The 22,833-nt window shown below is 40.5% G+C and overlaps 1 protein-coding gene across 1 annotated transcript in view; it reads left to right on the plus strand.

The window, feature by feature from the left end:
- The window catches only part of smchd1 (structural maintenance of chromosomes flexible hinge domain containing 1), a 130,935-nt gene that overhangs the window by 104,029 nt on the left and 4,073 nt on the right, over positions 1–22,833 (plus strand). Inside the window, 14 exon segments of the mRNA XM_034165707.1 lie at positions 426–469; positions 471–542; positions 652–697; positions 700–712; positions 784–871; positions 1,104–1,232; positions 1,354–1,506; positions 1,635–1,761; positions 1,918–1,949; positions 1,995–2,040; positions 2,194–2,279; positions 11,867–11,989; positions 12,234–12,412; positions 19,081–19,187. Coding sequence (XP_034021598.1) covers positions 426–469; positions 471–542; positions 652–697; positions 700–712; positions 784–871; positions 1,104–1,232; positions 1,354–1,506; positions 1,635–1,761; positions 1,918–1,949; positions 1,995–2,040; positions 2,194–2,279; positions 11,867–11,989; positions 12,234–12,412; positions 19,081–19,187 — 1,245 coding nt within the window.

A 22,833-nucleotide genomic window follows, 5' to 3' on the forward strand; every position in this document is an offset into this window, starting at 1 on the left:
AAAATGGATAATTTATGGAAATGAGCATTGATATTTTATAGTGAGTGAACTTGGCTGTTTAAAAGCCCATATAACATTTTCTGTATGTGCCTGATTCTTTGATATGTGTGGCTTCGCTGTGCTCTTTGTCCACTTTGTGATTTTGTTATAATTCATTCATTGTGTGAAGTAAAAACATAAAAATACAATAAAGAACACATTATTAGCGATAAAAGAAGTATCATAGTAAACCCATAACTATCACAGTGTAAAAAACTCATAAATATCACAGTAAAAACCATCATCAATCAGTAAAAATCAATCACAGTAAAAATCTTTATAGTAGTTTTAAATACGCTGTAAATTTTGGTTCACAGTGTACAAAGATATCATTTGTTTATGTTTGTTTTTCCAAGAAATGTAGGACAGCTCTGTTTTTTTTCCAGTGTTTTCTGTGATTGTGGTGTCTGAGGAGGGAAGCCCTATTCGGGGGAATTGACCCCAGAGCTGCTTCTATGTCGTTGTGGAAAACAAGAGGTTCAGGAAAAACTCCTCCACAGAATGTGAGGGGCTGACAAACAAATACTGATTTATTTATTTATTTATTTATTTTCTAACAAATGGAATTGATGTTCTTTGAGTTGCTGTTTATCTACTAATTATTTTTTCAAGGCCATGGAGCTGATGTGTAGTAAACCCCTGGCCAGTGAAAAGGATGACCGTTTTACTTCAGGTAAAATGATTGCATTTTGTTTGGTGTTTTTTTTTTTTGGCAAGTATTAGATATTGTTGTGTGTGTTGCAGAGATAAAGTTATCCCAGAAGAAGCCGGAAAGTACACCATCCAGTTCTCTCTACGTATAATCAAAACAAAGGTCTTCTATAGTGAGCAGGTGAATTAAACCTACATTCAGGACTGTCAAACATCTCATAGCATTGAGAGGTTATTTCCAAATGCAGCAAATAAATATACTAATGAACCATGGTTTTGATGTTGGTTTTCATATTTTCTTAATAGGAAAATATTTCTTGAATATGTTGTTTTAGAGCTGTTTGCTGATCAGAATTTCATCTCATTAAGATAAAAAAAAATGACTGACCTTGGCACTCTTTCTGGTTTCCTAGATGGTAATAAATGTGGTGGCCAGTCATCCTGTCAAGCTGGCACCTGACAGTCTTCCACCCACCCCAGTTGTTTCCAACGATGTCGATCCCAACCGTACCTTGGTTGAAAATATGAATCTTTGGATAATGGTAAGTTAACATACTTGAGAAAAGTGGCATTCGATTTGTCCTTTGGTATGTGTATTTCAAAGTTGTAGTCTGCTTATTTTATCAGTGAACACAGTGGCTAAGTTGCCTTGGTTAATTCCAGGATACTTATGGAAACAGCACAGGGGCGGAACTTCAGGGGAAAGTGGTGGTTTTGATAAAGCAGTCTGGGGAAGATGATAAAAGTTTTCCTTTGTTTGAAGGCCGAACCAATACCTTTGAATTGAGTTTGTCGGAGGGAAAGGCCCATGTCACTGTGAGTAACCATTTTTTATCAGACACACAAAAACATATATATATATATATATATATATATATATATAAAACCTTTTAAAGACTATATGCATATGACTTGCATGATAATTTTGCATTTCCTATCCTCAGCGGCTTGCTATCATGAAGAATAGCCCTGGTCAGGATGGAAGCACATACATCCTTCAGTTCAAGCCTGAAGTCCCAACACTTTCCACGCCCCTGGCTCCTTTTGAGCTTCCTTTCCATTTTTACAATGGTACAATTAAAATATCTTAACAGTGCTGTACTGCTAGACTTAAATAACTGCATGAAAATGCATTTATGGCACTATGTGATGTTTCATACATTTCACTGGGTTGTGTCCCACTATTTGAAGCTTGGCATATGACTTTTTTTTGGCCTTCCCTTTTAGATGCCGAAAAACAACAAAAAAATGCTGGAACTGTCTAAGAAGAAAGATGAGCTCACAGCTTGCTGTCAAAAATTTACCAAGACATGTTTTCTGCATCAAGTGACCTTCTTAAATTGTTGACCAGTAGGACATCATCTCCTTTTATTAAATGGACAATCCGACATTGTGTATCTATGCATACTTACTCTGTGCAGTGTTTTGCCCTTTTTCATGTATATACTGTATGTTAACATGGCATTTTGTTTAAAATTATCTAATTGTTTTCCTTCACACCAGGCCAACACGATGATGCAAAGAACAAAGAGGTTGTCCTCAGAACTGAGCTTAACAAAAGGAACGTGAACATCCCACAGTCTGCCTCTGTAAGATGTCAATTCCTTGCATGTGGGGAAATCAAAGTGTGTGTGAAAGTGTTTTTATGTGCGTATATAAGTATTAAGATTGCACACTTAATCGCATTATAATCTCAGGTTGTCGTAGGTTGACAAATGCCTGGGAAGAGCTTATGGAGTCATGAGGTCACTAGACAGAGATGTTTGGTGATGCCAATGTCTTTGCGAGAAAATGAAGTTCAAAGTATAGTTATGGTATACTTGTGAGACTTGGACATGAACCAGTGGCTTGGAGCCCTGTCACCTTGACGATTTAGCCAGCGTATGCCGAAGTATGAAAAATGCTGCAAATAAGCTGGACACGTCGAATACGTTATGCAGCTGTCACACCTTGACAGTTTTGCCAGAATATGCCAACAGCCCCCTTTCCAACCGAGCGGAGCTCCGGATCAGTACTGCATGGTATGGGTATGATATAGGTTGGAACAGTTAAGACTGGCTTGGTTTGCATTTCCTCTGCGAGGAGAACCCTTTTGTTTGGTAGGAGGAACACATTAATACGAGCAAGCATGCCATTGAGCACGTGTATGCTGTCCCTCACAGATTGAAAGCTTACCAGCTAACGACCGAACCATCTGTTAAGTTAGTGGAAGCGAACAATGCGAAGAAGCCCAACACCGTCAGCAGCATATATGGGCAATACTGTAAGTTTGCATGTTCATATATATATATATATATATATATATATATATATATATATATATATATATATATATAGCCAAATAATGAACGAATTATTAACCTAGCTTGCTCAGTTAATAATCCTTTAATATTTACTCTGTGTGTGAATAGTTTTAATATTTGAAACAGTCTGAAATGTTCGCATGAAGACTGCAGTATTTGTGCAGCCAATCAATGGACAGCTACCATCGACATTAACGCTTGTCCGGGACAAGTGTAAAATGCGATCGGACTAGCAATAGCTCTAAATCATTGTCCGACCGGACAAGTTGTTTTCTCATTTACAAATTGTCTCAGACTTTGCAATAAAGCGTCTTTGGTTTTTCCCGCCACTCGCCACGCAGCGGACAATCGGAAAACATGATATCACAGGGTTCTCCCCAGACAGTGGAACAATGGCGCTGTGCAATTAGTTTTCTGACAGCGCCGTCACACTCTGCTCTGCTATCAGGTAGATTTTTAAATACAGCCAGTCTGTTTGTGCTGTTTGACAATCAAATCAGTCCAGATTTTGCTCTTGTTCAGACAAGACAATTTGGTGTTATATTGTTTTTTTTTTTTTAATAAGTATGCAATTCCACTCAAAAATGTTGAAAAAAAAAAAGCTAAACTGTCAACATGACAGAAAAAACTCTGCAGTGCACAAGTACAGTGTGTCATTTTTAAAGAAGAGAGCAAATGTTATGTCCATCAAATTTTAATGCGTTTTTAAACTTTTTAATGTCATTTATTTTCTTAACATAGGCAGAAAAATACAAAAAAGAACTTTGATATTACAACATAAGTGTACATTTTTTTTCTATTATTCTTGCTTTCAATGCATTTAAAACCAGTCAAAATGACTCGCAACACATGCCGCCTTGGGCGATAATTGCCAACAGCACCGCTATACTAAACATTTCTGGGGAGAACCCTGTAACATGTGTGCACTAGACCACTGTATGGAGTGTGCGTTCGTAGCATCTTGCAAGATGCTGTGGCGGAAAACATTAGATAATGAACATCGCATTGATTAACACGCCTTTTGAAGAATATATTGAACAGAATGTCTTTTTTAAAACCTCTGAAACTGGCCCAGATACCAGGGAAAACACCAGTCAAGCGCAAAGCATCATCCCCTGCAAGTGTAGAACCTTCAAAGAAGAGGTATGAAGAGAAAGGAAGAGAGAGAAAGTTTGTGAGTAGCTGGACACAGGATTATCCATGGCTGGGGCACAAGGAAGAGGACAACACAATATACTGCCATGTCTGTCGGGATTTTCCTTCAATTGCGGACCAGTACATCATTTTTAAATGTTGAAATAAAAGAATTTGATTTGCTTTATCAAAAAAAAAAAAACATACTGGCACATGATCATGCATTGACCAGTGATGAATTCAGAAAACACACAGGAGAGAAGCAGATGCATATTGGCATTTACCAATTATTTAAATTTTTTTTCCCCAATTATGAACAATCACAGGAGAGAAACATTATGAGCTATGTCTTGGTTAACGGATTAAAAGGCTAGAGGCTATGCATGCAATATGTAATAACATGTATTTTTTGGAAATTCAATTTTACCACCCACACAGGAAAGAAGCAATTTGTGAAAAAGTGTAATTTCAGTACTTCCACAGTAGCATGCCCCCAGACACCCCTAGGTGACACGCACCATTGGCATATGTATCGCGTGCCTTCGGCACGCTTCACGCGACTCGCACCTGTGGCGCTCGCTTGTCCGGACAACCAGCTTTTCTATAGGACAAGTAAACTAAAAAGCTTAATGTCAGTGCCTGAACAGCATCAATGAACATATTTGACTTATGAGTAACTTACAAGTAACGTATGTCAACAATTGCATAACTTATTTAGAACATATGACCACGTATGTGGGACATGTCAGCCATACACTGGCATACTTAAAAAAAATTTTGTGCATGCTCAAAATTTTTCGACGTACTCACTGTATTGCGATGTATATTAGCGTGCTTCAATGTTTTCTTAAGTTACACAAAACTTACCCAGAACTTATTAGACATATGCCAGTGTTTTTAATAAGCTCAGCATACGCTGGCTAAATTGTCAAGGTGTAACAGCGGTGTTAATGCAGTTGTTTTACAACATTGTAAAAGACAACAAAAGAGAATGCACACCATGAACTGCAGGTTACATTTATTTCATATTGTACGAATGTACGAGGTCTATTAGATAAGAAACCGACACTTTTTTTTTTTAACTATATGGATTTGAATGATGTGCGATTACACCAGTCATGCTTGAACCCTCATGCGCATGCGTGAGTTTTTTCACGCGTGTCGGTGACGTCATTTCCCTGTGGGCAGGCCTTGAGTGAGATGTGGTTCAGCCCTCTCGGCTGATTCCTTTGTTTCACACGCTGCTCGAGACGGCGCGCGTTGCTTTATTAAAATTTTTCTGGACCTGTGAGGAATATCCGAGTGGACACTATTCGAGAAATTTAGCTGGTTTTCGGTGAAAAGTTTAATGGCTGATGAGAGATTATGGGGTGTTTTTGTTGCTGTAAGGACTTCCCACGGAGCAGGACGTCGCACAGCGCTTCCAGGCGCCGTTGTCGGCCTGTTTCGACCTGTTTCGACCTGAAAACATCCTAATTTAAGGCTCAATTCACCCAGGACGTCGTGAGAGAACAGAGAAGATTCAGAAGAGGCCGGCATGAGGACTTTATGCGGACATTCTACTGTTTAAGAACATTTTGTAATGAAAGACGTGCGCGCAAATTCGCTGAGTCGTTTCCGTGACGACTCGGCGAATCTGTGTGCACCGCGACAGGAAAAACACCTCCGTGTTGAAAACCATTTGTAAAATTCAGGCAGCTTTTGATGGCTTTCAACAAGTGAGTAACTGAGAAATTGTTTAACAGCTTGGGAATGTTCCAACTTGCCCGTTAAGGTTTCCAACGGAGGTGTTTTTCCTGTCGCGACCCCCCGCGGTCGGTCCGGCCCGACATGCGACTCTGCCCCACGTTCTTTCATTACAAAATGTCCGTTAACATGGAATTCCGAATAAACTCTCATGCCGACTTCTTCTGAAAGTTCTCTGTTCTCTGACGACTTACTGGGTCAACAGAGCCTGAAATGTGGAAGTTTTCAACTTGAAACGGCGAGACGCTGCCGCCTCAAAGCGCAGATCGCCGTCAGGCGCCGTGGGCCGTCCTTAAAGCGACAGTACAGACCAAAATCTCTCATCAGCCGTTAAAATTTTTACTGAAACTAGCTGAATTTATTGAATGGTGTCCACTCAGTTGTGCCTTACAGTTTTTGAAAAACATTTTATCAAACAAAGCAGCAGTCTCTGAGGGTTCAAGCATGTCTGATGTAATCACACGTGATTCAAATCCATATGGTTTTTGAAAAAAATAATAAGGTCGGATACTTTTCTAACAGACCTCGTATAATGATGTGGATTCAAATAGTGTAACAGTTGTGACAGTCCTTCGTACTTATTACTGTGTTTAAATCCAAATCATTATCCATCAGTGCGATATAAAAGAAATGTTCCTACACACTGCAGTGCAGTGGTTCTCAGTCTCGTCCTCAAGTTCCACTTAACCTGCACATGTTCCATCTCTCCTTGCACTGCCACAGTGTGATTAACTCATTCAGGTGTGCAGCCAATCAAGTACGACCAGACGTGAATCTTGTATGAAGTATCTAATTTTTCAAAATTCCCAGTGCTGTCATATCAACCCCCCCTCTCTCTCCGTGGGTGCACTGCCCTCACACTGATGCTTTGCGTCCGTATTCACCCACCCACCTCAAGCCATCCACTAAAAAGTTAAGTCAAAAACAGTTTACACATACACTCAAGACATGAGAAGTGGGGCAGAAAGACAAAGGCAGTATTTGAGGAGCGCATAAAAGAAGCGCATGTACCATCAGGAAAGAAAGAAGCCACCACAACTGCAAAACTGCAATCGATCGCATCTCAAATCACAAAATATCTGACAGCAGAGGAAATACAAAAAATAAAGGAAGAAGCCCAAAAAGAAGCGATAAAAGATCATCAGTTGATGGAAAAAGGGAAACAACTTCAGTTTGAAAGGAGTCAGTGGGAGAGGGAGGAGGAGTGGGTACTGCTGTGGGCAATGGAATATGCCAAAATAAAATACACCAACAGCCAGAGAGAAAGATGTGGAGAATGGCAAAGAATATTCCACCACCACTGCCCAAGTAAAAAAGACATCCCAAGAGAGCGACTCACCACACAAAGACACAACTTTATCGCACAAAAACATTTCTCGGATGCTGAATTAAAATCAATGCAACAGGAGGTTGGGCAAATGATCAGAGACGGCATCTGCCCTCTGACACAACCCATTGCAGCACCAAGAAATGACTGTCCTCAAAAAACATACATCCAGCAAAAAGCACCAGACCAAGCCAGCCTCTCACACCAAAGAAAAAGTAGGTGTCAAACACAACCCCAACAAAAAAGAAATCAGGCACTGCCAACCGAAAAAATGAGCCATTCACCCGAAAAAATGAGCCGTTCACTGCCCACCGAAAAAACGAGCCATTCACTGCTCCCCGAAAAAACGAGCCATTCACTGGTCCCTGAAAAAATGAGTCAATCACTGCCCCCCCCAAAAAATGAGCCATTCACCAGCTCATCTACAAAACAATATACAGGTGCACACAGAACCCAGAACAGCAGGAACTAGAAGAGGAATTGGCAAATAAGATTGAAGAAACAAGAAAAATGGACATGAAAGAGCGTCCAAAGCTGACTAAACTAAAGGAGAATAAAAAAATTCAAAACTATCCTGCAAAAAGTTAACATAGGACTGGCTAAATTGGCCCCAAAAGGAACCACATTGACAGAGTTAAACTCCGTAAATTATGGAGTGGCATGGTACATACAAAGTAAATTAGCCCCACAAGATTTGGAGAGAAACAGAACCACAATTAAGAAAAAGAATACCATGCCACGATGGAAAAAGAAATTACAACAAAAATCAGCCGCCTAAGAGCAGAGATCTCCCAAATGGCCACATTTTTGGGAAGCCAAAACCACAAAAGAATCTTCTTAAAAAGTAAATCGCATTAAAAGAAAATACAATGTTGAAGATAAACAGCTAGGTGGGAGGCTGGCTGAACATCAAGCCTTAGTGAAAGCTTTTGCGGCACAGATTAGGAACAAAAACAAGAAAATACAAGCAAAACAGATAAACTATTTGCAAAAAACCCCAGACTAGTATACAGGAAGCTGGCAAATAACACAATAGAAGTACAACAGCCACCTGAGAGAGAAGAAATTGAAAAATTCTGGAGACCACTCTTTGAGGACCTAAAACAACACCAAGAGGCCGAGTGAATTGAAAAAATAAAACAGAAAAACAAAGACAAACAGCAAATGCCAGCAATTGTAATCACTGAAGAGGAAATCAGAAAGAAAATGAGTGAATACAGTAACTTCAAGGCACCTGGCATCAACAAAATCCCAAATTTTTGGCTGAAAAGAATGACAGCATTGCACCAACATTATGCTGTGGCTTTCACAAAAATATTGAATGGAGAAGAGGACACACCAGACTGGCTAACGACTGGGAACACAAGCCTAATTCCAAAGACCAAGGAAACACAGCTTCCCAACAAGTACAGACCCATTTGCTGCCTAACAACAACGTACAAATGGCTGACAGGAATCATAACTGATGCCATTTATGAACATCTTGACACTGGTGGCTACCTGGAAAATGAACAGAAAGGTTGTTCCAGAAGAAGATTAGGAGCTAAAGACTAGTTACTGATAGACAAATCTATCCTGGGGGATTGCAAAAAGAACTTGGTTTTGATGGAGAAAGAATTCTGATGGGAGCACAAGATCAGGGTCTTCTAACAAATGGCTTCAAAAAAATGGCAGGGCTCTCGCAAAATGATAAATGCCGATTCTGTCATACAACTGTTGAGAGTGTAAACCATCTAACTTCAGCATGCCAGATCCTCATGGCAGACGGACATTATACATCCAGACACAACAAGATCTATCAATATCTCCACTGGAAGGTATGCAAGGAAGTGGAGATGGAAGTCAAAGAACATGTCTGGGAGCATGAGCCAGCACCAGTCTCATCCAACGGAAAAGTAAATGTCTTCTACGACAAAGAGATCCCAGCAGGAAGACACAGTATCAAACCTGATATTGTCATCTGGAACAAGCAAGAGAAAACAGCCAAAATCATCGATGTGACAGTCCCCAGTGACTACAGCCTGAATCGAGCGGAAAGGTGAAAGATCTCGAAATACCAAGACCTGAAAAATGACCTACGAACAACATGGTCATTGAAAGACATCGATATCATCCCAGTTGTGGTGGGGGCAACAGGCCTGATGAAGAAGAACCTGAAGAAATACCTTTGAAACTTTGAAATGTACCCAAATGTACTTTACTTTGAAATGTAATCCAAAAGTAATCAGATTACAAGTAATCCAAATGTATGTACATACATACATGTAATCCACATGTACGAGGTCTGTGAGAAAAGTATCCAACCTTTTTATTTTATGCAAAAAATATATGGATTTGATTCATATGTTTTTAAGTCAGCCAAGCTTGAACCTTCGTGCGCATGTGTGAGTTTTTTCACACCTGTCGGTTGTGTCATTCGCCTGTGGGCAGGCTTTGAGTGAGCACTGGTCCACCCCTCTCGCCATTGTTTCATTGCGAGGAAATGGCGGAATGATTTGGGCTTTTTTTCCATCAGACTTTTTTCAGAAACTGTTAGAGACAGGCAGCTGGAAACCATTCGAAAAATTTATCTGGCTTTCGGTGAAAATTTTACAGGCTTCACAGAGAATAAGGATTGTTACTACAGCTTTAAGGACGGCCCACAATGGTGCACGGCGCGCCGCGCTCCGAGCCGCCATCGAGAGGCAGAAACCACCACATCATTTCTAAACGGATCGCTGTGTGGAGCCGGGACCGTCGTGCGCAATTTCTCTGGTTATCACAAGAGCTGGACATCAGCCATTTTCCGGCAGATTTCACTTTTAACAAGAGATTTTGTCATGGAAAGCCGCGCGGAGGCTTCGCGCGTCACGACCGATTCGCTGATGGAAGCGAGACAAAGGAACACCTCCGTTTCGGAGTATTAGAGGACAAGTTGGGACATGCCCAGCTCTCCACAGTTTCTCTTATACTCATTGACTGGTAAGCACTGAAAGCCGAGATAGGCATGCCTGTTTATGTATCACGCCCTGATGTATCTGCATCAACACAAGTCCGAAGGCACACCTGTGCAATAATCATGCTGTCTAATCAGCATCTTGATATGCCACACCTGTGAGGTGGGATGGATTATCTCAGCAAAGCAGAAGTGCTCTTTAACACAGATTTTAGACAGATTTGTGAGCAATATTTGAGAGAAATAGGTATTTTGAGTATATAGAAAATGCTTTTGAGTTCAGCTTATGAAAAATAGGAGCAAAAATAAGTGTTTCATTTCTATTTTTGTTCAGTGTGTGTGTGTGTGTGTATATATATATATATATATATATATATATATATACACACACGAGGTCTGTTAGAAAAGTATCCAACCTTATTTTTTTTCAAAAACCATATGGATTTGAATCACGTGTGATTGCGTCAGCCAAGCTTGAACTCTCGTGCGCATGCGTGAGTTTTTTCATGCCTGTCGGTTGCTTCATTCGCCTGTGAGCAGGCTTTGAGTGAGGTGTGGTCTACCCCTCTCATCTATTTTTTTATTGTGAATAAATGTCTGAACGATTTGGATCTTTGCTGCATCAGTTTTTTTTCAGAAACTGTAAGAGAACTCCAGGTGGACACTGTTCGAAAAATTAATATGGCTTTCAGGGACGATTTTATGGGGATTAAACAAATTACGGGGTGTTACTGCCCCTTTAAGGACGGCCCACAACTGCTGAGAGCACAGCGCGCTCCCAGCGCCGATGGACACGCTGACACCCCGCACAAACAACCAGATCATTTCCAACGTGAAAGCTTTGTTGATCCGGGATCTCGTCTGACTTTCACAAAAAGGCGTCGCGGCGGAGCTGCATGGCGAAAAGAAACGCCGTGATGAAGCCTTACAGGACATGTTCTGGCATGTTCAGCTCATGCACAATCACAATCGGATATTCACACGACTGGAAAGCAAACGGAATCCATCTGAAATCCACCTTTAAGCCGTCCTGTGAGACCAACACCAAGGTGGTTTTGTCCCGTGTAATGAACAGCTCCGTGGCGCGTCCCTCGGCTTCTTTTTCCATGAAAAAAAACACCTGTAACGGTGGAATGTGCCGGAAAAGTGCTGATGTCCACATCTTCTGCCTTTTTGTGAAAGTCAGATGAGGTCCCGGATCAACAAAGCTTTCACGTTGGAAATGATCTGGTTGTTTGTGCGGGGTTTCAGCCTGTCCATCGGCGCTGGGAGCGTGCTGCGCTCTCAGCAGTTGTGGGCTGTCCTTAAAGGGGCAGTAACACCCCGTAATCTGTTTAATCCCCATAAAATCGTCCCTGAAAGCCATATTAATTTTTCGAACGGTGTCCACCTGGAGGTCTCTTACAGTTTCTAGAAAAAAATTGATGCAGCAAAGATCCAAATCGTTCAGACATTTATTCGCAATAAAAAATAGACGAGAGGGGTAGACCACACCTCACTCAAAGCCTGCTCACAGGTGAATGACGCAACCGACAAGCATGAAAAAACTCAAGCATGCGCACGAGGGTTCAAGCTTGGCTGACGCAATCACACGTGATTCAAATCCATATGGTTTTTGAAAAAAATAATAAGGTCGGATACTTTTCCAACAGACCTCGTATGTGTGTGTAGGTCTGTGAGCAAGACAGATGGAGGATGTAACTGACAATTGCATACTTGTAATTAATTTAGATCACTGGTATTGACAAACTTGCAAGAGAGAAGACTGCTGAAGTCGCAAAGGTCATGCGTTTACCCAGAAGAGTCTGCACCCTCCCTGATCCTTTCAAAGGGCACAAAGATACATTAGGAATGGTAATGTAATAACAAAGGTGGAGTATTCTTAAGCCAAAAAAGTAGAATACACATTATGTTGGTTTGTCTACAGCTGACAAATCTAGAAAGGTTCTTACTGAAACTGATTTAACATGATTTTCAGGCAAAGCTCCAGTCAGTCATAAGTGTAGTAAAGAGATTGTCTGAAAACATACCCTCCTTGACAGAGTATCTAAGAGTGTTTTTCACCCAATTTTTTTGACCAGTTTCCTTTCAACTGCAGGTTGGACACTTGGCATTTGTGGAGGACGAGGATGCTGCACGAGTCATCTCATGGCATCTCATGGGTGACATGGATTGCATTATCACCAAAACATTAGCAGCAGCAGAGGAGATTTACTATAAATCCCAGGGCAGGCAGCAAGTTATGCCTCTTGACAACATCTTTGTGTCTGCTGAAAGGTACATTGTCTTTATTAACCACTTTTAAGCCAAAAAGCTTTGTTTGGCTGTTTGATTCTTACAGTTTGAAGGGCTTACTTTGTTCAGCTCTGTTAACTACATTTAGGCCTGAAGGGGGATTATGTCGTGGTGATTTCCGTTCATCCCAAAAAGGGCACAAACATTTAGAAATCAACTTCTCTCACACTTGGAGGAGGAATTTTGTGAAACTTGGTACCAGTCCTTGTTATAAGTTGGTAATACGCATATTATCATATTGTTTCAGTTGTGCCAATTTTGGCAGAGTTATGTCCCTTGATTACCAAATCTAGACTCCCTCAGCTTCATGAGTGGGTGCCTGCATTCTGAAATCAACTCCTCATATTTTAGCATGAATTTCGTGAAAGTTATGAATCCTTGTTATACAGTGCATCCAGAAAGTAATCACAATGCTGCACTTCTTCCACATTTTTTATGTTGTAGTGTTATTAAAAAATGGACGAAATTAATTTTTTTTCCTCACACAATATCCCATAATGACAATGCGAAAAAAAGTTTTTACAAAATTTTTGAAAATGTCCTTGAGTGGCCCAGCCAGAAATCACATGTGAATAAGTATTCACAGCCTTTGCCATGTAGCACAAAATTTAGCTCAGATGCATCCTGTTTCCACTGATCAGCCTTGGCATGTTTCTGTAGCTTAATTGGAGGCACACACCTGTCTCCATATAAGGCCCCACAGCTGACCGTGCATGTCAGAGGGCACACTAAGCATGAAGTCAAAGGAATTGTCTGTAGTCCTCTGAGGCAGGATTGTCTCGATGCACAAATCTGAGGAAGGGTACAGAAACATTTCTGCTGCTTTGAAGGTCTCAATGAGCACAGTGGCCTCCATCATCCGTAAATGGAAGACGTTCGGATCCACCATGACTCTTCCAGGGGCTGGCCTCCCATCTAAACTGAACGATCGGAAGAAGTCCTTCGTTAGGGAGGTGACCAAGAACCCGATGGTCACTCTGTCAGAGCTCCAGCATTCCTCTGTGGAGAGAGGATAACTTTCCAGAAGGACAACCATCTCTGCAGCAATCCACCAATCAGGCCTTATGGTAGAGTGGCCAGACGGAAGCCGCACCTTAGTAAAAGCCACATGGCAGCCCACCTAGAGTTTGCCAAAAGGCACCTGAAGCACTCTCTGACCACGAGAAACAAAATTCTCTGGTCTGATGAGACAAAGATTGAACCTTTTAGCATTTAGACATCCTGAATGAAAACTGCTCCAGAGCGCTCTTGATCTCAGACTGGGGCAACGGTTCATCTTTCAGCAGGACAGTGACCCTCAGCGCACAGCCAAGATATCAAAGGAGTGGCTTCAGGACAACTCTGAATGTCCTTGAGTGGCCCAGCCAGAACCCAGACATGAATCCAATTGAACATCTCTAGAGAGATCTGAAAATGACCACTGACGCTCCCCATCCATCCTGATCAAGCTTGAGAGGTGCTGCAAAGATGTATGGGCAAAACTGCCCAAAGATAGATGCACCATGTTTGTGGCATCGTATTCAAGAAGACTTGAGGCTGTAATTGCTGCCAAAGGCGCATCAACAAAGTATTGAGCAAAAGGTGTAAATACTATGTACATGTGATTTCTTAGTTTTTTTTTTTGTTGTTTTTTTTTTTTTAATAAATTGTGGGGTGTTGTGAGTAGAATTTTGAGGAAAAAAATGAATTTGCTCCATTTTGGAATAAGGCTGTAATGTAATAATTTTTGAAAAAGTGAAGCACTGTGAATACTTTCTGCATGCACTGCAGGTTGGTAATACACATATCATTCAAGTTGGGCCCATATAGCCAGAGTTAAGGCCCTTGATTAACAGATATAGACTCCATCAGTTTCATTAGTGGGTGTGCGCATTCTAAAATCAACTCCTCTCACACTTTTCGCAGGAATTTTGTTAAATTTTGTACAAGTAACACATAAATTGTTCGAGTTGGGCCCATTTTCCAGAGTTATGGCCCTTTATTAACAAATCTAGACTCTGTCAGTTTCATGAGTGGGTGTCTGCATTCTGAAATCAACTCCTCTCACACTTTTAGGAGGGATTTTGTTAAACTTGATACAACTCTTTGTTATAGGTTGGTAATAGACATTAATAAATCAACAAATCTAGATACTGCCAGATAACAAATCTACAAATTAACAAATCTAGACACTGCCAGTTTCATCAGTTGGAGTCTGCATTCTGGAATCACTGGCACATACTTTAAAATGTTAACAGAATGTAGCAAGCACTTGTGCCAAAGCTGTATTTACCAGCATGGCAAATGCAGTTTTGCCAAAGCTGATGGCTACTGACTGAGTCTGGTCTGCTTAAGGATTTTTCCAATAATCAAAATGCCCAATGATCAAAAGTTTACATACTCTGGTGATTTTGGTCTGATAACATGCACACAAGTTGACACAAATGGGTTTGAATGGCTACAAAAGGTATCCTTCCTCACATGTGAGCTGTTTGCTAGTAATCAGTGTGTGTATAAAAGGTCAATACGTTGCTGGGCTCCTGACAGACCCTTGCATCTTTCATCCATTGCTGCACTGACGTTTCTGAGTCATAAAGAACGCAAAAGAATTGTCAAACAATCTGCAGGAAAAAGGTAATGGAACTGTATAAAACAGGAAAGGGATATAAAAAATATCCAAGAGACTGAAGATGCCAATCACCAGTGTTCAAACTGTAATTAAGAAGTGGAAAATGAGGGATTCTGTTGGAACCAAACCACACAACAAAAATTTCAACTGCCAGGAAAATTGTTCAGGATACAAAGAAAAACCCACACATAACTTAAGCTGAAATACAGGACTCTATGAAAAAAAGTGGTGTGGCTGTTTCAAGATGCACAATAAGGAGACACTTGAAGAGAAATGGATTACATGGCCGAGTCACCAGAAGAACACCATTATTACGCAAATGCCACAAAGTATCACACTTGCGATACACCAAACAGCACAGAGAACAGTCATTTGGAGTGATGAGACCAAAACTGAACTTTTTGGCCAAAACCATAAATGTTAAATTTGGAGAGGAGTCCAACGCCTATGATGAAAGGTACACCCTTCCTACTGTGAAGCACAGAGATTTTTGGGGGATGTATAAGGCACAAAGGCACAGGAAACTTGGTCAGAATTGATGGCAGGATGAATGCAGCATGTTATCAGAAAATACTGGAGGAAAATTTACACTCATCATCCTGGAAGCTGCGCATGGGATGTACTTGGATGTTCCAACATGGCAAGGCCAAGTCGACCTGTCATTGGCTACAGCAAAATAAAGTGAAGGTTCTGGAGTGGCCATCTCAGTCTCCTGACCTCAGTATCATTGAGCCACTCTGGGGAGATCTCAAACGTGCAGTTCATGCAAGATAGCCCACGAATTTACGGGGACTGGAGGCTTTTTGCCAAGAAGAATGGGTAGCTTTACCGTCAGAGAAAATAAAGAGCCTTGGCCACAACTACCACAAAAGACTCCAAGCTGTCATTGATGTTAAAGGGGGCAATACATGGTATTAAGAACAAGGGTATGTAAATGTTTGAACAGGGTCATTCGAGTAGGTTTTGTTGTCATTATGTTTTTAAAAAGAGTAAACACAGTTGACACAGTCAGGTCACCCCCCCCCCCCCCCCCCCCCCCCCCCACACACACACACACACTGGGTCACCTCAGCTAATCATATGTGGATCTGCATGTTGAATTGGCACAGGTTTTTACACTGCACACCCTTCCTGATGCAACAGTACATGGAGAATGTGCAGGGGTTGGCCTTGAATCAGGAACCTTCTGCTCAGGTTTTATATAGGACTTACGTTTTTGTTAGGATGCCAAAACTTTGAATTCTAATACTGCATTAGCGGTTGACAGTGTTAGATTTCAAAATTTTGGCATTGGAATAGGAAAGTGAGTCCTATATAAAATAAAACCCCTGACCAGCCACCGTTGTCACCGGTGCTTATCCTTGGATTCTGTAATGTAAAGCAGTTAATAGTCTACAACTTCCCCTGGATGTCATGGCAGTTCAACATCATTTACATCCCCAGCTAAAGCCATGTGGTCAGGGACAAAGCAGATGAAGTCTCTTGGCCAAGGACACTGACATGTAGGATGACTCTGATTCAAACTCGGGACTACATACTGGTAGGCCAACTCATCCTACTATGCTACTTCCTCTGTGTGTCATAGTGAAATTTATATAACAAAAATTATGGTCTATCACAAAATGCGCAGTGGTCTGCTGTACTTAATAGGTTTTAAAGTGCAGCGGAATTTATTTCATTTATTTGTTGCTGATTCACATTATTTTGTGATAGTTTTTTTGTTGTCTGAACAAAAAAATTGTGATCCTGACATTATTTCAACAAAATGTTACCCCTGCAGCAATGCTGTTTGGTCTTGTGAGGTCAAAAGCAGCTGAAATGTGTCAAAATCTCATCATGAAGTCAGTGGTACATCAGCAGGCTTGCTGTGGTGGACTCAGGCTCGTCAGTACAAGAAAACAATGGCAATCCCCATGAGCAGCTCAGAGGAAAATTTTATTTTGTACGTGTCTGAAAGCTCGTATGAGACAGACACTTCAAACACTAATGGGGAAAGTAATGTGGCAGTGATATTTGGTGATCAGACCTTGGGTTCAAGCCAAATATTGAATCCCAAGCAGACAACAAAAAACAGACTGACTGGGATGCAGGTGACATGAATGTAATTCCCCACAATTTACAATGGCCTAATTGATTTTTTTTATTAAATATTTATTGTATATAAATTCTCAGGATTTTGCCAGTATAAATGTAATACTGGATTGGTCCAGTCCATAGGCACACTGGGTTTTTATTTTGTGGTTTAAATGGGGATGTCCCACCTTTCTTCCTTAAATACAGTGTGTGCAAAATTCTGTGTGAAGAAGGGGGTAGGCCGATACCCACCCTACATATATTTGAATAAAATGTCTGCTTTAATCACTGTAAAGGTTAATGATTATTATTTCTAAGGTCTTCTGCCTTTGTTGTACGAGGGGCGATTGAGAAGTTGGAGCCTGACCCAGAAAAAGTAGAGTGTGATTCTTCATATTTTGGATTCTGTGAAACCAACATTTCTCAACATTGATTCCAAGTGAGTCAAAACTACTCACATATTCTTGAGAAACATTGCTGTCTAAGAATGCAAAAGATGGAGAACCACACCCTACTTTTTCTGGATTAGGGCCAAAACACCTCAACCGCCCCTTATACTTATTTTCCCCCCTGTCTGCATATATAGTAATAGTAAATGCCACACTAGCAAAACCATTTATATACATAAATACACATATATGCAATTTGTTCTTGCAAGACAGATAGTGTAGTGCATGAGTGAACGTGGTGTGCGTGTGTGACCCCATCCGCCCTTCCCGATCAGCCTACAACATCCTAAACAAAGCCAACAGACAGCTTCTTTCAGGAAGGGCTGACCACCATAACAACATGAAGACATATAAGAACGAAAGACAAGTGGTGACAGCAATATCCGTGAAGTGATGAAAAGTGAGACACCAAGGAGACGGGACCCCAGCAGCACAACATACCAGGACAAACAACCACACATGAACAAGCAGTGACAGCAACAGTCTGTTGCCTAGTTATTGAGCATCCATACCCTAATCTAGGACACCAGAGTCTTGATCCCCATGAGAACACCCAAAACCGAATTGTGACGGACAACCATCCACACACAGAGACCCAGATCACAGCTAAATATCCAGTCACTCCTGTGGCTGGTGTGTTGGGCCAAGACAAAAGTACAGAACCTTCCCATATGATGTGGACCACTCGGGCATGTCAGGAGCCATACGGCCGGGTGCACTGAATGATGGAAATGGGTCCAGGATGCAGGGCCCCAGGAGATGCAGTTAGAAAAGGGACAGTAGAAGGGCATAGGGGCTTCTGTAAGAGGTGTGTGTGTGTGTGTGCGTGTCCAGTCTGTCCTCAATCATTGTTTCTCTCTCTCTCTCGCACTCTCTCCCCTCTCAGGAAAATACACCTACTTTAAAAAAAGTGTGTTAGAAATAAAAATGACTTACCACATTTTATGTTTGTTTTCATTTCAAAAGAATGCATGCGGCCTTCCATGAAGCGATCCCCAGGAAAAATGTGTGCTACAAATATCCATTTTATAGCTTTACTACATTCGGTGTAATGCTCACATTCTGCCTACGGTCCATTTGAGCACTCAGCCATAACACACCACAAGGCATATTTTGACACTGAATGACAACAATCTCAGATGTCCTGTGTTTGTGCTTTCAAGTCGAGCAAAGCAAAGACTTCCTGGAGTGATGTTGCATGCACATTGCAACTTGAATGGGAAGTTGGAATGTGGAATTAACGTGGGAAATTTGAATTCTTAGCAAGTTGCCAAATTGTCCATTTCTAGCATTTTAGTGTATTATTTTCTATTGGATCTAAAGCATAACAAACCATGCCAGTTGCAATTTAAAAAAGTAATGTGATTACATTCTTCTGTGGTGCTTAGAAATACAAATTGGAACATTAATAAGAAGTAAGATGTACACAGTTGTTTTGAGAAGATATCATTAGTGAGTAAAGAATTTGAATAAAGTTTCATTTTGTCTTCATGATACTAACGGAACTGATCTGCTTGCAGACCTCTGCCGCACCTCAGGAATGGCTGTCTGTTTAATCCTTCTGGGAATCCAATGTATGCCAGAGATCTCCTGAAGTTTCCTCAGAATGAGGAGGCCTGTAAGATGGGTGAGCTGCATTAAATTTGTTTCTGTTCAGTTCATTTACAGTGGAAAAAAGAAAGTAGAGAGATGAAAGTTTTCATGGTATTCCCGAATTTCCTTTTTTTTTTTAAAGTGGATTGATGTATTTTCCTGGAAAATATCAACCAGTCCACAGTTTCCGATAGTAGTGTAATGAATCACAGCTGATCCATGATCCATATGGCCCTGCCTTCATAGTTCACACAGGTCAACTGTGGATTAATTACAAAGATGACATAAGTGTGAGTTTGTGTCATGGTGACTTATTTTTACAGTGGTAACTGCTTTCATTTTGATGCAGTTGCAGTAAAATCACTCTGAGTGGAGTTTAGCTGTGTGTGCACGTCATTCAGTCACCCTGTAAAAAACATGCGCCCTGCTTCAGGCATCTTCCTGTGGCTATTAAGTGTGGCTTTTCTGCATTGATTTCCTCAAAAGTTGTACTGATAAATCAGCTGTATGCCCTGTTGATGAACAGATCAAAGCACATATATATATATATATATATATATATATATATATATATATATATATATATATATATATATATATATATATATATATATATATATATATATTTTTTTTTTTAGATAAACCAATGACAGAACATAGGAGGATGGCATTTTAGCAATAGCATACAAAATACAATAATGTGTGCAACATCCACAACCATTCTGGTGTAAAAGACAATGAGTGATGCCAGTGGAAAGATTTCAGTAAGGTTTTGACAATATTTCCTTGAGATGAATAGACATGAGCTACAGAATGACAATACCTGACCTGGGCCACTAGTCTTTTGTTGTAAGTCCATCAGTAAGAGGTATGAGTACTAACATTTTATCAAACATTTGGCCATATTTTTCTGACTTTTATTTTTCATTGATTTTAAACTTGACTTCTTTGCAGAACTTTGCTCACTTTCATCACTGAACGTATGTGATCCCTTGAGCTATTACACATCTAAATGTTGGTATGACTTTACACTATAGATAGATACATAGCTAGATAATAGATACATAGCTAGCAAGCTAGCTTTATTAATACCTGAAGGGAAATTTCAGTTGTCATAGCAGCCAGGTACCTCAAAAAGATAAAAATAATGCAAACAGTAAGAAAAACTGAGGTAGAAACACACAGAAGTGCAGTGGATCCGATGTCACATTTTAAGAGTGTGCGTTCATTAAGGCGCAGTGATGTTATAAGGTATGTATTGTTACATGGTATCGTTACATGGAGTGTAACAGATAAATAGTATATTCTTTTTAGTCTAGTTCAGAGATCACAGGTCTAGCAGAGGCAGATATATTAAATGGAACTGGGAAGGAGCGATCTCCTGTACCGTTCCCTTAAGCAGCTTGGATGTATGAGTCTGTTGCTGAAGCTCCTTAAGATTGTCCACTGTCTTATGGAGGAAATGGGAGGCATTGTCCTTAATTGCCAGCAGTTTTGCCAGCATTGTGTCCTCAACCACCTCCTCCAGGTTGGCAAACTTGGCGTCAACAACGGACCTTGCCTTTTTGACCAGCTGACTGTATCTTAGAGAGTGATACAGACTCCCGTCTGTATGCAGAGATTCCACTCAGAATTTCAAACACTTCACCTTCAATGCCCCGTTGTGGCCCAAATTCTAATGACTTTGATGAAACTAAGACAAAACTTTGTCATGGTTGATTTGGCACAGCGATTTAAAATATCACAAGGTCAATGTCAGCAGGACAGTGGGTAGACATTATGTGTGAACACATGAAGGATCTCACTGTGTGATTGCCTCATGAAACAATCAAAGCAACATTGCCAAAAGCATTTAAAGAGCATGTTCCTAACACAACCTGTGCAATTGACTGCACAGAGACACTTAAAAAAGCAAAAAAAAAAAAAAAAACCTGGATTCAAGAAGTGAGTCATACAGTCACCATTATGCAAATAACACAGTTAAAAGTATTTAGTGGCTGTTTCCCCCTCTGAAATAATCATATTTTTTCAGATGCTTGTGGTGGAAAATATGACATGTCCAGAACAGAGATGTTTTTGTTTGTTTTTTTATTTGGAACATATATTTAAAATGTATTGAAAACACTTTTCCTTGCAACAATAAAAAAAAAAAAAAAATAAACAACTGAAAGTGTCTTATTTCCATCCTTTATTTTCCTTCATACAGTGTTCTTTTGTTGTCTGTAACACACACCTGTTAAGTGATGACTGTATTTTTAAGAGATTCAGATATTTGGGGCAGAGCAGAACCTTCTTTGCAACAAATTCATCCACTAATGTTGGAAGCAGGTGTCCAGCTACAACCAGCTGCAGGCACATCAGTGTCAATTGGACCTGAAGGGATGTAAAAATATGGCTTAGAATTTATTTTAATGAAGGCTCACATATATTCTCATGTTGGTGCAAGAGGTGATGGTCTAGTGGTTAAGCGTTGGGGCTTTAGACCAGAGGATCTTGCTTGCATGGCAGCAGCCTGACATCTATGTGTGTGTGTGTGTGTGTGTGTGTGTGTGTGTGTGTGTGTGTGTGTGTGTGTGTGTGTGTGTGTGTGTCTGTGTGTCTGTGTGAATCGGTGAATGTGAGGCATAATTGTAAAGCACTTTGAGCGTTTGATGCAAATGGAAAAGCGCTATATAAATGCAGTCCATTTATCATTTATTCTGTGACATTAGTTCATACATTATAATTTACAAAATGTACCCACCTGGAGATCTGCTCTGACCTGAGATGCATGAACATCCTGCTGTTTATTTCACCTGATGCTAAAACTAAAATCCAGGCTCGTGATGTGGGATTTTAAGGCTTCTGCTGGCCTCTACATCTGTCTTAAAGTAAATAAGTTGTCTTCCAAAACCTCTTTTAGCAGAACGGGACCGACCTTATTACTGTGCAGGTCCTGATATGCCTCGGAGCTTTTCAGATTGTTCATTGCCTCCCCATCCGAAGTGAGAGCTAAGAAAGTAGCTAAAAATGCTAACATATGTTATCTTAGGCCACTTCTTCATGTCGTCCTTCCACCCCTCTATATTTGTAGACAGCAGGATTGTAGTGTCGTTTGAGCTGTGACAGCTGTTGTTTACGTCTCTAAGCCTTGTAGAAAGTGGATTCGCGCGAACAGTTAACATGTAAACAAACAGCAGTTCCGGTTCTTACAGGAAGACTCACCCATAATTCACGCAAAGCCTCATGGGGGCTCAGAATAAGGTGAATATACCTTAATGATGAAGTGGTACAGAGCCACAGTTCTCAAACTGTGGTACGCAGGCTCCCTCTGGTGGTACACCAAGTCAACTGAACAAACTCAGCTGCTTTATTTCAGCTGCTAACAGTAAGTAACTTGATCCAGAATCTGGATCCGGATCACCTCCAAAATTTAAGAGTCTTCCTTGCCCTAATATTTATCCGTGGTGAATATTTCATCAAAATCCGTGTTGTAGTTTTGACATAATCCTGCTAAAAGACAGACAAATAAATAAGCGCAGATGATTTTATTGCGTCCGTGGTGGACTTAATAATGTTCCACCAAAACAAAAAAGTATATTAAATTACAGTGTTAACAATAACATCATTAAAGGACATGTTGCACGTTTTTAACATCCCACTTAGCAACACAACATCAAAGTACCCATGATTGTAAGTTT

This window comes from Thalassophryne amazonica, chromosome 1 (assembly GCF_902500255.1).
Source record: "Thalassophryne amazonica chromosome 1, fThaAma1.1, whole genome shotgun sequence".
NCBI lineage: Eukaryota > Metazoa > Chordata > Actinopteri > Batrachoidiformes > Batrachoididae > Thalassophryne > Thalassophryne amazonica.